This window comes from Brachypodium distachyon, chromosome 2 (assembly GCF_000005505.3).
Source record: "Brachypodium distachyon strain Bd21 chromosome 2, Brachypodium_distachyon_v3.0, whole genome shotgun sequence".
Lineage (NCBI taxonomy): Eukaryota > Viridiplantae > Streptophyta > Magnoliopsida > Poales > Poaceae > Brachypodium > Brachypodium distachyon.
Window position 1 is genome coordinate 29981734 of NC_016132.3, and position 14883 is coordinate 29996616.

Sequence of the window (14883 nt, forward strand, 5' to 3'; positions counted from 1 at the left end):
TTGTAACTGGTTTTCTGGCATCTCCTTCTTTAATCGATGATGCGCCCGCTGTGTCGCATTTTTGAAAATAGAAAAGCGGTGAAAAATACGAGATTATGTTAATCCACCGCAATGCCAAACGGAGCCGCACTCTCCTTGTTGACTCCTCTAAGTCGTGCACGCTTGCTTTGCAAATCATTTGCCATAGGTTTAAAAATGACCGGACATCATTCGGTAGAATTATACTTTCGTACTCTAAATTATTTAGTATTAATAACTTTTTTGGAGGCTCTCGATTACAATACAACTATACTATTTGAACTCACTCACGCACTAGCACACTCACACAACCCTTTTTTTTGACACAACCACACTCACATCTTATTACTAGTGCGCAAGTTAGAACTGCAATCTATATCTATTGCATGCACACACACACACTAGAATCCAGAGCTACCATACCACAGACTCTGTTGGCAATGCGCACGTTGCATTAGCAAAGAGTCCAAAACAACTAAGGGAGAAAACCTCGAGTGAGACACGCGAATTCGTCCCAACAAGGATCGAACCCTCGCGGGTTGCATGCACACTTGTAGTGCTAGCAAGCTCACCTCTCCTAGAATCAATAATATAACAATAAAATTCAACTTGAGCCGATCATTCATGAATGTGTGAGCATTAAATGTGATAGCGTATAAAAGTAACGAGAACGACTCGTAGACTAGGTAAGTATTGCCTCTTTGCAGGTGAGTCGGTTTTATTATTATCCCTTGGCCGTGTGAATAAAAGCCATCTTAATATATTGCAAAAGTTTTGGTGCATTGAAATATTGTACTCCAATACTCTATCTATTGATTCAGAAGGTAGAAATGAATGTAAAAACCATTCGTGGGGAAGATTGTACGGATCTTTCTTTCATGGTACTTCGTCCTTTCTCTAACGATGACAGTCAGAACTCCCTATGATGACAAATACATCATCATGTACTCCCTCCATCCAACAAAAGATGTCTCAACTTTGACAAAATTTGAATGCATCTATATACTAAGTCATGTTTAGATACATCCAAATTTTGACAAACTTAAAACATTTTTTGTTGGACGGAGAAAGTATTAGATATATCTAATTTTTTTATTCTTTATTCTTCTACATGAATGATTTTGCTTAGAAGACAAGAGTCGAAAAGAAATAGTTTTGTTCACATAGGCCTCTAGAAATTTGTTTGTAATATTTTTGTTTTGGGGATCTTATGTGCTGTCCTGCCGACTACCGAGTTCTAGCAGACGCCGGATAGCATTCACCAATCCCATCGGCCATCGTACAGCGGTGCGGCATCTGACCCTCCTCCCCATCCTGCACACAAACAGACGCAAGCAGTCATGGCGCTCCGCACCCTGACGTCGAAGAAAACCCTAGCGCTAGCGCTCGGCGGCGTCCGGCCGCTGGTGGCGAGGGGGGTGGCGACGTTCACCCTCCCCGACCTCCCGTACGACTACGGCGCGCTGGAGCCAGCCATCTCCGGCGAGATCATGCGCCTGCACCACCAGAAGCACCACGCCACCTACGTCACCAACTACAACAAGGCCCTCGAGCAGCTCGACGCCGCCGTCTCCAAGGGGGACGCGTCCTCCGTCGTCCAGCTCCAGGGCGCAATCAAGTTCAACGGCGGCGGTAAGACCCCCTGCACCACTTTTCCTTCATTTCGGATGCTCGGGTTGCTGGTATGGAGGCTTCCTTCTGCGGGGAAAATTGTAGCATTTGTTGTGCGATTATTGCTCTGTTTGCTACGGATCTCGAGTGATATATGCGGGAGAAGTGCATGTCGTGCTACCAAGTGGATTATTGGGTTTCATTGGGGCTTCTAGGATCCTACCATTTGTAGGTTCTTCGGGGGGTCGTTTTCCTCTCCTGTGCCCGATTTTGGGTTTAATTCTGGCCTAGTTGTCTGATACGCACTGACATGGAAACATATCACTGATTGGAATGTATATGGTGCTGTTCCATGTTCTCTGAAGTGACCTCCTTAGAAATCGGTGTCATGTCATGCGAAATTTAAAGCATATTTTTGTGTGCTTTATTACCCGATTAATTTAATGCTTTTCATTTATTTAATGGTTGATTTGTTGTGCTTTTATGGATTTCTTACCGTATGAAGTGCCTAACTGTAATGACTGTACTAATTATGTCTGTATCATCGCTGTGCGGTTATCAATATGGTAACGTTGTTGGATTTTTGGGGATATTTTTGGTTTGTTTCATCCATAATCAGAATTCTGAATTTTGTGAGTTGCAACTTTTGAAGGGTTATTCTTGTGGATGTACATAGTGCCACAACATTTGAGCTGTGCTGAACTTTGGACTTGCTTGGCTTTAAAGTTTGTACTTCATTCTTTTGCGGATTGTGATGTGGTTGATCAAGAATCCACTTTGTGTGATTGTGTGATGCTTCATATGTAACCTTGATCACTGTCCTTGGGTTTGTGGGCATCTTATTGTGGGTTCTAGGGTATAAGAAGTAGCTTTTTATGCGTGATTACAGCTTTTTTTTTTCCTTCGTGATCAAACTACATGCACTAGGTGGGATATCCAATCCATTATGATCTCTGTAATTTTCCATCTTGTGCATACATAATAGACTTGATCTGTTGTCTTAAGTTCTTAATTCTATCTGTCAATTTTTTTTCTTAATTGTCAAGCTTGATTTTGAAAAGTATTTTAGTGATCATACTGCATAAGGATAAATCCATGAGCTGCTGAGATTTTGTGTTTTACACCAGATGACAACACTATACAGTGATGGCATTAGGTCCTGAATGCAAGTCAGGGGACTGGTTCTCTAGACTATAAGGGGTGATTTTTTCCATACAAATAATAGGCCCTCTGTTTTATAGCATGCTTTGTTTTAAGACGCCATAATCACAAATTTTCTTAACAGTACCAAGAAAACCGTGAGGACATAACATGCTGAACATCTTAATTAGAAAAATAACCTCCTCGAATTGATAACGTGCTGAACATCTTTATTAGAAAAATGATTTTCTGAAATGAATTCTTTTGCATGAGATTTATTCAGTAATGTGCTCACCGTTCATCCAAGCTTAGAATTCAATAATGTAGTTGATTTACCATGTTGCAGGTCATGTGAACCATTCCATCTTCTGGAAGAACCTCAAGCCTATCAGTGTAAGAATCTACTCCCTGTGTTCCAGATTATAAGATGTTTTGGCAAGCTAAAACAGCCTGCCAAAACGTCTTATAATATGGAACAGATTGAGTAATTAACAACACACTGCACAGCCTCCCTCTCCTTTTTTTTATTAGATGTGTGGCTTCCATCGTTGACAATAAGAATATTTGCTTTTTTCCAGGAGGGTGGTGGTGAGCCACCTCATGGAAAACTTGGCTGGGCAATTGATGAGGACTTTGGTTCTTTTGAGAAACTTATAAAGAAGATGAATGCAGAGGGTGCTGCTGTACAAGGATCTGGATGGGTGGTACGTATATTGTTTGCTGTTTTATCTGGTGAATGTGAGCTTTGTTGACGTTCACCTGTTTGTTATCCAGTGGCTAGCTTTGGATAAAGAGGCCAAAAAGCTTTCAGTTGAAACTACTGCTAATCAGGTGAAAGTTCTCATCCTTATTAGATCATAATATTCCTAAAAGACATCCAGCCTTCTCTATTTTACATTTCAGTTAATAGATATTATTTTGTTCTTCTTATGTGGCCAATGTTTGTCGAAGGAGTCATTATACAATCTATTAAGCAACTAAGAATGTGTTTAGGGATGGGGTTATGTTTGTAGGGGTGATATTGCTTCGTACCATCTTAAAGTTCACCCTGATGGAAATCTCCATTAATTGTTATTGAGATGTGGGCTCTGGGTCTCATAAGAAATCCTCACATTTGATGGTATTTTTCCAATTTACATCTCTTTGCAAGCTGATTTTCCTTTTCAAAATGATCGGTCACATTTAGTGAAAGCACTATGCATGCCAGGGAAACTGATTTTTGGGGTCATATAGTATGTTGTTGTGACAAAATAGGGTTTGTGACGTGTGATTTGATATTAAGTGCTTCTAACTACCTTCATGTTAATCCTATGCAGTTAAGAATACTGCAAATAATAGTGGTTCATAGTCACTTGCAAGTTTGTAGAGTTCTTTACTAGTTGAGACTTAAAACTAAGAATGCAAAGGTTTAGTTCTTTACTAGAAGAAAATGGTCCATGCTATCCATGGTTTTCATACCTAGTTAGTAAGAGCATCTTTAAATTCACATGTGAACCTTATAAACCTTGTATTTGTAGATAACACCCCTAATTGAGGAAATAAAGAAGGAAAATTGTTGGCTTTGCCCAAGATATATCACATGAAAAATCACACGCACACACCCTTTTTTTCTTGTATTTCTTTCTCAATTTCACATGTCACAAGACCTATACAGCCTATATGTATCATACACACGAATTATTGCACCTCCTATTTTAATTGGACTCATGTGTGGCAGCATTTGCCATCCAACCTTGTTTAATTACAACAAGGACACATGCATCGACATTGATACAAACTCCAAACCACTTGGTAATTTTCCAATTAAACAACACAGAAACATTTTCCTAATTAGACCCAGTTCTTCTAAACAAGATTAATTTCCAACAAAATGAGATACATTAATGTGACACATATTTGTGATCCTCTACGGTTGTAAATGTTTGTTTTTTCCTTAAATGTTGCACAAAGCTTTTCTGCCAACCCTGCATAATATGTTGTTGTGATAGTGTACTTTTCGCTGAGCTATATGAAACTGCAAAGCTTGGAGTGCAAAGCACAGTTTCCTTGGCATCCAACTTTAAGAAATTCATAATTTTTAATTCGCACCTGAAAACTGTGTATGTGTAATATTTCTGTATGCATGTGTGTGTATGTGCTGGTTTCTGGGGTTGGTGTTTCCTTTTTTCTCTTAATAATGAAGCATGTAGTTTTTATGTGCATATAACCGACTTCTTGAACCATGCAGGACCCTCTGGTGACGAAAGGGGCAAACCTGGTTCCCTTGTTGGGGATTGATGTCTGGGAGCATGCGTACTACCTGCAGGTAATCTCATGTTAGAAACGGAGGCTGTTATATTTCCATGCGTGAGCTGTCCTTCTCGTATGCTGCTAATCTGTTTGTCTGCCTCATATAATCACATTTGATAACTTGGCATCCTGTTCTATCTTTGTATTTTAGTGTTTGTGTCATGAAGCTAATGCCTGAAAACTGGCTGACCATTTGTCAATACTCCAGAGATCTTTGGAGTCCTAACTCCTAAGTTTTCTGTGATATTCTGGTGGAATTCCTCTGATTCAGTAAGGCTTCCCATAAGATGAGTAAAATAGAAGTGATTTCAGTATGTTCCATGGGTTATATTTCGAAAGGCTTGTGAAATAAGCAATTAAATTTAGGAGATTTGCTAACATGTATGGATATGGCGGTTACTTCGGTTTGTCCTGTTGGTTCTTGATGCATGTAGCATAAAATAGGGTAACATCAAAGCGACATTATCACTTGTTAGCACGCCAACCAGAATGTTGACCACCACAGCTTTAACCATGATGCTGGTCTACAGAATTTAGCATACATTACTTCCGTCTGCCCTGATCTTGTGAGACCCAACTTATTTGTGCTATGAATGGAAACTGAAAGACTTTTCCCAGTGCTAATGCAACGATTTAACCTTTTCATTGTGTTTTGGTTGCAGTACAAGAATGTCAGGCCAGACTACCTAAACAACATCTGGAAAGTGGTGAACTGGAAATACGCTGGAGAAGAGTATGAAAATGTGACCGCATGAGGCGTCTGAGTAGGCCAGTGTTTGCTCTTTGGTTTTCCCCTGCGAATAATGGATCTTTGTACGCAATAAACCTGGCGTATGGATCTTTGTACATTGCCAAGAGGTGGACTAATGCGTAATGCACAATGCTTGTCGATTTTGCCATTGCTGTGTTTGCACGCGGTGCACTGCTCAGTCAGCAGCAATGGTATCCTTTGCTGCTAGTCTTCGGTGAGCGTGTCATCTCCTGCTAGTCTTCTGCGAGCGTGTATCTTATCGTAACGACAGAATATTTTGGACGTCCCTTCTTCCAACAAACAATTCCAACAAACAAAGGTAGTTTCAACTTTGACTAAATTTGAATGCATCATCTATACACTAAGTCATGTCTAGATACATTCAAATTTTGACAAATTTGATACATCTTTTGTTGGACCGAGGGAGTACTAACTTCGTTATATTAGATGTCATAACTTGGTTCTAAGTCAAAAGAATTAGAGTTTGACCAAGTTTATAGAAAACATACTTACATTTAAAATATCAAATAAATATACTCTAAAAATTCATGTTAGATTTAATAAAATTAATTTAGAGTTGTAAATGCTGGTGGATTTTTATATAACATTGGATAAAATTAAAGAAATTTGACTTGGGACAAATCAAGAACTTTTACATCTAAAAACGGAAGGAATAACAACCTTCAAAAGTCATGGTGGTGGCACTTTTCATTAGGACTGTCCAGAGAGCCGCTATTGAACATTTTATAGAAACTTTTAATGTCCCACCGTTAAAACATAACTGCACAAAAGAAGATACAAATGTATTGCAGCAAAAGTGCAAAACAAAACCTGAGAAGGAAAATCACAAAATATAGAAATACAAAACTAAAAATATATACTACGGAGTAACATTAAGAAGTCACTAAATTACACAAAAGTGGCTGATACACCATTTAAAAAAAAGGCTGAAACTTTAGATAATTTCAGGCGCCTACCTTTTTGCGGTTTTGGTTTCAGTTATGCTGTGATGGCAGTAGCATTTGTTAGATTAACCTGTTCAAATTATCAACAATGAAAAACGCACCTCCTAAGCTCTTTTAAATGAATCGTATAAAATTTCCAAATACTCCGTAGCATCTAGGTGGATTTTGAGAGATGTTGCACATGCATTTGTGTCCCTGACATGTGGGCCATCCGTCTGTGAGACCCACATGTCAGCGGCCCTGCTGTAGGAGCGGAGTACGTTAGAGGAGTCATCTCCCAAACTAAGAAGAGTGTTTTGCATATTCCGTTGAATATTAATGGACGGTCGATAGGTTTTTTTTGTAGAACAACACGTTGAAGACCTCTCTCTATTCAACGTCTCCGGCGGCACCTGAAATTTTGGAAGTCCATTTTTTTCAGCTGTCTTCTAAAACCTCCTCGTACCAAGTTATCAAATTTATCTTGTAGAATCGTGTAGTTATTGTCTAGTTATGTTTATCTTCTCTTTTTCCTCAAACGAACGGCTTTGGAGTACAATAAAAAAAATAGGGAAACGGTGTTGTTGCAGGTGCTGAGTACAAAGCGAAGGACAGATGCAGTATTGCCAAATGCTATTCCCCTCGACACAACTGCCTATCAAAAACATTGTGCATCGTAAGACAACCAGATAGAAAAAGCACAGAGCAAAATTTGCTGCCTCTGTAGTGTAGGACAACAGCTGTTCCATTTTCAGACTGCTGGCTACGTGAGAGCTCTCTTGTTTTTTGGAATCCTATATTCACCTCAAAGGCTCAAACCTTCAAAGATGGCTAAATAATGGCAGAACCAAGATTTGTGTCCTTAAACACCACAAGATCTTGTGGCTTTAGCAAATTACATAGGGTGTAAACTGGCAGTCATCTTAAATTCCGGATCTCCCGTGCAACCTCAATGCACGAAGTGATGGGACAGTTGGTCTTGATTGCATTGGCACCTATATGAGATCTACAAGCAGCGTAACCTTCCTGCTTACATCAAAGTGTGACCAGATTTAAGAATCAATATGTTTCTGTTTTTGAGAAATGAAAAAGGTTAACTTCCTACTGGTTAGGCAGAAAATTCAAATTATGTTATGTAAGAACTGAAATGAAGTTCGTTTCACTTATGCAATTGATACCTGGTCATTGCTAACTAGTTAGTAGGATTTCACAATATAATCAGACATCACTAGACAAAGTACAAAAGTGAAATACCTTCTGCAGTGAATTGATGAGGGTACCGAGTGGTGGAGAGTTAACTTTTGCTCGGCTAGCAATCTGATATTTCATAAAAAAAAAATTAATTTTACTGAAGTCAACAATTTGATGAGGTACATGACTGCAACATACCTCATCAAGTCTGATATATCCAGGTGGCAATCTTAGGTCGCTCTCGTCAATCATGGTGACGAGAAGTTTTTCCAAAGTGACGCCATTCCCAGTTGTGTATGCCCATCCCCATTCTACAGCCAAGTTTAGCATTTCAGTGATGGAAGAGGCATCATGGAGAGGACCTGTCCAAAGTGGGCCTACAACTGTGATAGAGGTGGCATCCTGTAAAATAAAATAATAATCATATACTAGCACTTAACCAAGTATATAGTGCTAAACATGGATTGATGAGAGGTCTTCTGCCAGGCATACAGTTCAACTTGTATGCAAACGAAAATTTATTAATCAATAAAACAAGATACTGATCAGCTCAAATCATAAACTTTATCCATTAATACAAAGAAAGGGAAAGGAAGAGAAGTAGAACTCCCATGTCCTAACATCGGTTCCTAAACAAATGACACAAATAAAGTTGTTACAAATAATGCATATGCCAATTTTATCATTGTTTACTAATGCCACATGATTCAATGTACCTACTGTTCTATCTGCACATCGACAAGAAATCTGCCCCAATTCATGAAATCCAAAAGTCTGGGTCTGGCCACAACTCTTGCAATGACAAATAAAACCATAATTACTGCAAAAATATAAAGGAAATTAGTAACTTGGCATTCAATTATATCTACAAATTGGTGTGGGATTTTTTTTCCCATTCAACCACAAGTGGCCAGGTTCCACTATCAACAGATACTGGAACAAACCCGGGTTCACCCAGTCTGTGGGATATTTGGAAATAAGAAAAGCATTGAGTTCACCTGATACCATCTTCTTTTCCATGGCGCAGTTGTATCATTGCTCGGAAAATAGGACCGTGATATGCATAATAAGAGAATACTGGTGTTATGTGAAATCCCAACATCGCTGCTTCCCGTGCAGCACCACCTAAAAGCATTCGCAGACCGATCTCATTCGGATATGGCACGGGGCGAACATATGCACCATATGAAGACAATGAGCTAAGAGAAACAAAATGTTATGGTGCTGACATGCAATATTTATGACCACTATAATCTGCAGTATGAAACTGCCTCCATCACCAATTAAAAAAATAAAATACAATGCCAGAGTACATAAAAAGCAAAATTAGGTCAATTTAGAAAACAAAAGGATACTAGTACTCGCATAACAATTGTAGTGTAGAGATGCTCCCAACACTCCGATAAGACAGTGACATACACAATATTAGAGTCGAAACAGTAAGCAAGCGATCGGCAAAAGACAACCGGTACCAAAGGTGGGACTTGTTTCACTTGATTAGTGCAGTATTGGGGCGGGGGAGGAGAGAGACCAGAAGAATGATTCATTCAGAATTTGGATTGACGAGCCATTTTGCACTATCTAATCAAATTTATGAGGACATAGTAACACCCAGCCAGCATTCCTAGTTTCCATTTACCAGTTGAAAAACCATGTACTAGTATGTCATTAGGATACTGATATGGCAATAGTAACTGAACTATAACAAGCAATTCAACCAAAGAAAAATAATTTCGCAAAACTTGAACAGCTTAATCTGGTTTCAATATTTCACAATTCTAATTGGGATATCAAAAATGTGAGAAGTTAAGCGAAAAGCGTTGTGAACCTAATTAAGAGGTGCGCGATGCATAAATGGATCAAGAACTCACCATTTCCCGCCATACCCTCTCGCCGAGCGCCAATCAGTTGACGTCAGGTACAGGAGGCCCCCAATCTTGAGCGCCAGAAACGCCGCCCGTATGTATTCGGCTTCGCTGCCGAACGAGTCCACGTCGATGACGTCGAAGTACTCGCGCCGGAGGTACCTCTCCGCGAGCAGCCGGGTGGCATCGAGGTGCGACACCACCCACCGCCTTTGCCCGTCTAGGGGCTCCGGCTCGAAGCGAGAGAGGTTACCCACGACGACGGGCCGGAGAGCGTCGGAGGCGTCATTGGCCCAGACGAAGTCAGCGCCGGCCTGCGCGAGGTAGCGGAGCGCGCGGATGCCACAGCCGCACATTGCATCGAGGCAGAGGAAAGGGCCTGAGGGGTCGAGGCGGCGCCGGCGGTGGATGGTGGCCGCGAGGACAGCGAGGTCGCGCCCCGGGGCGCTCTCGCTGCGGTAGAAGGCGGAGCCCGGGTCGAAGGAGACGCCGCGCTCGGAGTGCGTGCAGCGGGGTGGCGTGGGGCCGAGCCGGCGGTGTTGAAGGGGAGGGGGGAGGGTTTGGTGGAAGGAGACAGCGGCGGCGGACGCCATGGTGGCAGCCAACGCGTCCTTTGGATTGGGTTGAGCGCAGGCTTTTTCGCGGGCACGACAAAACGACCAACGCACCGTGTCAGTCTCATCACAGGTCTCCTCACAAGTCTCTGCTAGCGACTATCTTTTGCTCGCCAGCCGTATACGCTAATTTTTTTTAAATAATACGATTTTTTAATTATTTTTGAAAATAATACGCGGTTTTTAAAATTTTCAAAAATAATGCCGGCCTCGGCCTAGACGAATGGGCCCAGTTGGCCTGGCCCAAACCGATTAGGCCCAGTCGGCCTCGGCCAGGCCGACTGCAGGCCGCATGCTCAGCCCGCGGGGCCCCCACGAGGCAGTCGGCCTGGCCCAGGCCGACTGAAGCCCAGTTGGCTTAGCCCAGGCCGACTGGTCCAAATGGTTTGGGCCAGGCCGATTGGATTCAGTCGGTTTGGGCCAGGCCAATTCGAAGTAATTCATTTTTTGTTTCGGATCCTTGCGGTCTTTTGAACTGGGCCAGGCCGATTCGAAGTAATTCCATTTTTTGTTTCGGATCCTTGCGGTCTTTTAAACTAAAAAACTCGGCAACTTAGATAAAAGTAACACGCCGAATCCGATTGAAAGTAATTAGTCTTCGCCGCTAGTTCGTTGCATGATCAACGCATACACGGCCGAGGCCCATTTTTTGTTCCTTTGCCTCTCCCTTTCTCTTTGCCTCTCCCTTTCTGCCTCACGAGCATCCTTGCGCCTTTGTTCCTCCTTTTGCATCTCAAGCGCTTTCTCCCTGTTTTTCCTTAGTGCTTCGTCAATCCAACGATGTTGTTCTTCCCTATGCTCTTTCATCTCTCTCTCTCTTGCTCCTCTTTCTCCTGGGCTGCAGCTTTTTCCGCACGCTCCTCCGCGTGGAAACGCTGCCATGCATTTCGGGACCTTGTTTTGATCTCTTCCACCGCCCAATCCGGCATCTCCGTGTCAATCCAATGATACCACATGCATAGGGGCGGAGGAGACTACAAAAAAGTCTACTGTTACAAATCTGATATGACACAGAAAACATGTTTTAGAACACCTAAATGTGCTTACCGGAGGCTTGTCGTACGGCGAAACCAAAACAGGTGGTTCATACTCATAGTTCCCGCACATGAAAAACCTCATGCCCAGCTTATCTGAAAAATCTGTCACCTCTTTCACCTTGCATAGATTGCCGCACCAACACCTGGGATGTTCCACCCCCCGAGGCAACATCGAATGTTTCATCCTCCTCGGCCTCTTGCCCTGGTCGGAGCAAGGCAAAATCATTGGGGGACACTGGAATATTGGAAAAAACAGTAGTGGGAAGGATGCTTGGATGACTACCGGAGATGAGGTATTTATAGGCTCTCAAACTCATTCTCCCGCCACCGTTTCCCACCTCGTTTTCCCGCCAGCGTTTCCCTCCTCGTTTTCCCGCCAGCGTTTCCCGCCTCGTTTTCCCCCCAACGTTTCCCGCCTCCTTTTCCCGCCACCGTTTCCCGCCACCGTTTCCCATCTATTTGTATCTTCTGTAGCTATAAAAGACCGTCCATGGTATTGAAGTGTAGTCTCACTATTTCGTCTGGGAAGATGTCGTCCGGCTTCCCAGATGATCGTAGATTTTGGTCAGGTATGTCCCGTGAGCTATTGTGGTTAGCCGGTGATTTCAAGGTAGACAATAGGATAGTTCCATGGGACGAACTCATTAGTAGTGGCACTCTACTAACTGAGTTGGGCCACCAATTATATAGGTGCAATTTCCCATTGAGGACTTCTGCAGAGATACGGCAAGAACTGCTAAGGTTGCACGAAAGGTGGAAGAAGCACAGTAAAGGTAAGAGTGAGTCATACTTACAATGGGCTAGAAAACATCCATTGTTATGGGTTGAAGAGGAGGAATCCGATGAAGATATCTTCATGCCAAGCAAAACGGGTAAGAGTTCTTCATCGTCCAAGGAGAAAAGTACTGCACCGTCGGAGCGAAAGAGCACATCATCGTCCAAGGGGAAGAGTACATCATCGTCCGATGAAGATATCTTCATGCCAAGCAAAACGGGTAAGAGTTCTTCATCGTCCAAGGAGAAGAGTACGCACCGTCGAAGGGAAAGAGCACATCATCGTCTAAGGGCAAGAGCACTTCATCTTCGTAGGGCTAGAGTTAGGTTATTTTAATTTAAGTTGTCGGTTTTAATTTCAGTCTTTCTATTGCATATGTATTTCAGTCCTGCCGTTTTTTATTTGCAAATGTAACTTGAATAAGAATGCGAAAAATAGTAACATGTCTCTCTCATACATAGGTATAAATATGTCTCATAGATAGGTAGAAATATGTCTCATACATAGGACTTACATGCAAATATCAGGCATGGCGTCTGGGACGACTTTCCGGGGGTGCCTGTGGCGTGGTCCAGCCATACCTATGAGGTGGCACAACGTTGCGCGGAGGAATCACGGACCCATCCTCACGATACTGTGTATCCTCCTGTGTGGGGTCTGGTGGCGGAGTACTGAACATCCAGCTGTGTTGGACAGAATAGTCCTCTCCTTGAGTGTGATCCTGCTCACTACCCCACGAGGGATCGGACAACGACGACTGATGCCCGTAGGCTCCTGCATGTGGGAAAGTACTTAGCATTAGAATTGTGTAGCAGTCATGGTAATGAACACGATAGATAGAAATATACATACCCTGTGGCTGGGTCTGTGGACGAAACTCGAAGTTCATCCTGGGACTTTGCTGGTGCTGCCACGCCGAACCTCCAGCCTGAAAAGAGGGGGGCTGCTGCTGCCACGCCGAACCTCCAGCCTCAAAAGAGGGCTGCTGCTGGTGCCAATAGTCGAAAGAAGACTGCGGTTGGTGCCACAACGAACCTCCGGCCTGCTCAGGAGGTGGTGGCCTGGGCGTCGACTGCTCTGGTAGACGTGGACGCAGGTGGTGTCGGGGGTGCGGTGCTTCCTGCTAACGTGGCCGCTGCTGGTGCCTGGAGTGACGAGGGGGCCGTACGGACGCCTGGTGGTGAACGACGTCCGAAGTGCGGGTGCACGTGATAGCCGCGTAAACAGAGCGTAGCTTCTCCTCCATTCATCTAAGCCAGGACTGGTGCGGCTCCCGTAGTAGTAGAAGTGGACCGGTCGAAAGCGAACGTCCATACGCAGCGAACTCGGCCTGTAAATCCTGTGTCAACTGAGCCTGCAATTGGCATGAAGAGTATTACATATATATGGCAAAGTACGTAACAAACACATGCATTATGTTAAGAGAAGATACTTACCGCGTGCTGTCTAGAGCCTGAAGTAGACTGGTTAGGGTACATATCTTGCAAACTCGGCTCGGCTATCTCCTGGGGGTGAGAGTGCTGAATGATGCTCAATCGGGTAGCTGTCACGTACCTCTGCAAATATCCGTTGAATAGATCGAGATCGAAGGCCTCCAATGGCCAAACCCGTGTCGTCGCAGTCTCCCACTTTGTGACGTACGACTGAACCCTCTGCAGCCACTGAGTCTCAGTCCTGGTACTTCCCTTCCTAGTAAACCCGAGATCGCAATAGAAAGTTGAACAATTAAATTCTGGACAATTCTGGAAGACAATCATAAATTGCAGAACTGCACATACCTGTGGACGATCTGTGGAAGTGGATCCTCCGTCGGTGGAGGAACGACCAACTGGCGTGCCCCAAACTGCCTCATGACCCTCTGCTGGGCCATCTCCTCCACGCAGACGTCGAAGATGATCTTTGATTTTGTCATCCAGTAAGCGTATTCTCTCGTGCAGACCGTGGACATCCCGCCAGGGTATCTATCATCGATGGCGTCCTGTGTGTACGGCTCCCAGACAACCGCCTCAGAGTGCAACACGTCGAACTGCTCGTTGAATGATGGGTAGCAATTCCTGACCTGATCGTGTGTAAAGCGTCTCTGTAAAAAAAAGAAGTTAGCTTCATTCATGGTTTATGTAAACTAATGTATGAATTTCACATTCGACATACCTTGCTACGTGTCCAAATTGTCACGAAAGTAGGCAGGTCGATGTGTTCTAACTCAAACAACTCCTGCTCAGGGTTAGGGTGATCACCCGTAACGTCTGGTCGGCCGATAGAAAACCTCTCCCACGACCAGAGCTGCAACAATAAAGGACATCCAAGCAAGGCTGACTTGGGCGACGCAAGCTGGCAAGCGTTGCACATACCTCGGTACGTAGCCGCTAAGACGGCCGAACCCCAACTCCTCTGTGTGATGTCATCACCACAAGTTGCATTTGCGATCTCCACTGCAATAGGGATGTAGCGTGCGCTAATGGTGGTGACGTGGTTCTCGGTGAACATCACCTTCTCGAGAAGCCACATTATATATGCCTCAAGGCTCCGAGTGATCTGAGGCTCGGTCATTTGGGTCTTTGGATACCCCAAACTTCTGAATCTGGATGCAACAAAAACCAAGTGTTAGTAAACCCATGCAAGTATATGAGGTATGCTCTTAGATATAT

At 43.5% G+C, this 14883-nt stretch overlaps 2 protein-coding genes and 1 long non-coding RNA gene across 4 annotated transcripts; 1 reads left to right on the top strand and 2 right to left on the bottom strand.

Moving 5' to 3' along the window:
- Nucleotides 1-1263: 1263 nt before the first annotated feature.
- On the top strand, nucleotides 1264-5957 carry LOC100825602 (superoxide dismutase [Mn] 3.1, mitochondrial). The gene is made up of 6 exons (XM_010233228.3): nucleotides 1264-1650; nucleotides 3116-3162; nucleotides 3348-3473; nucleotides 3544-3600; nucleotides 4997-5074; nucleotides 5721-5957. Exons 1-6 carry the CDS (start codon nucleotides 1359-1361, stop codon nucleotides 5811-5813), a joined length of 693 nt encoding a protein of 230 aa, XP_010231530.1. The 5' UTR covers nucleotides 1264-1358; the 3' UTR covers nucleotides 5814-5957.
- Nucleotides 5958-7347: 1390 nt separating this feature from the next.
- LOC100833677 (tRNA (guanine(26)-N(2))-dimethyltransferase) lies at nucleotides 7348-10487 on the bottom strand. Of its 2 annotated transcripts, XM_010233229.3 has the most exons (6): nucleotides 9816-10484; nucleotides 8943-9143; nucleotides 8665-8764; nucleotides 8143-8346; nucleotides 8008-8070; nucleotides 7348-7779 (listed from the first exon to the last, which is right to left on the bottom strand). In XM_010233229.3, the coding sequence occupies exons 1-6, from the start codon at nucleotides 10400-10402 to the stop codon at nucleotides 7672-7674; spliced, it is 1263 nt and encodes a 420-aa protein (XP_010231531.1). In that variant the 5' UTR covers nucleotides 10403-10484; the 3' UTR covers nucleotides 7348-7671. The 2 variants fall into 2 exon arrangements, with proteins under 2 accessions (XP_010231531.1, XP_024315018.1); XM_024459250.1 differs by lacking the exon at nucleotides 8665-8764 and having other exon boundaries at nucleotides 8943-9069; nucleotides 9816-10487.
- Nucleotides 10488-11927: 1440 nt separating this feature from the next.
- On the bottom strand, nucleotides 11928-12915 carry LOC112271013. The gene is made up of 3 exons (XR_002963788.1): nucleotides 12750-12915; nucleotides 12255-12435; nucleotides 11928-12173 (listed from the first exon to the last, which is right to left on the bottom strand). It is a non-coding gene; the product is annotated as an uncharacterized LOC112271013 (long non-coding RNA).
- Nucleotides 12916-14883: the final 1968 nt, after the last annotated feature.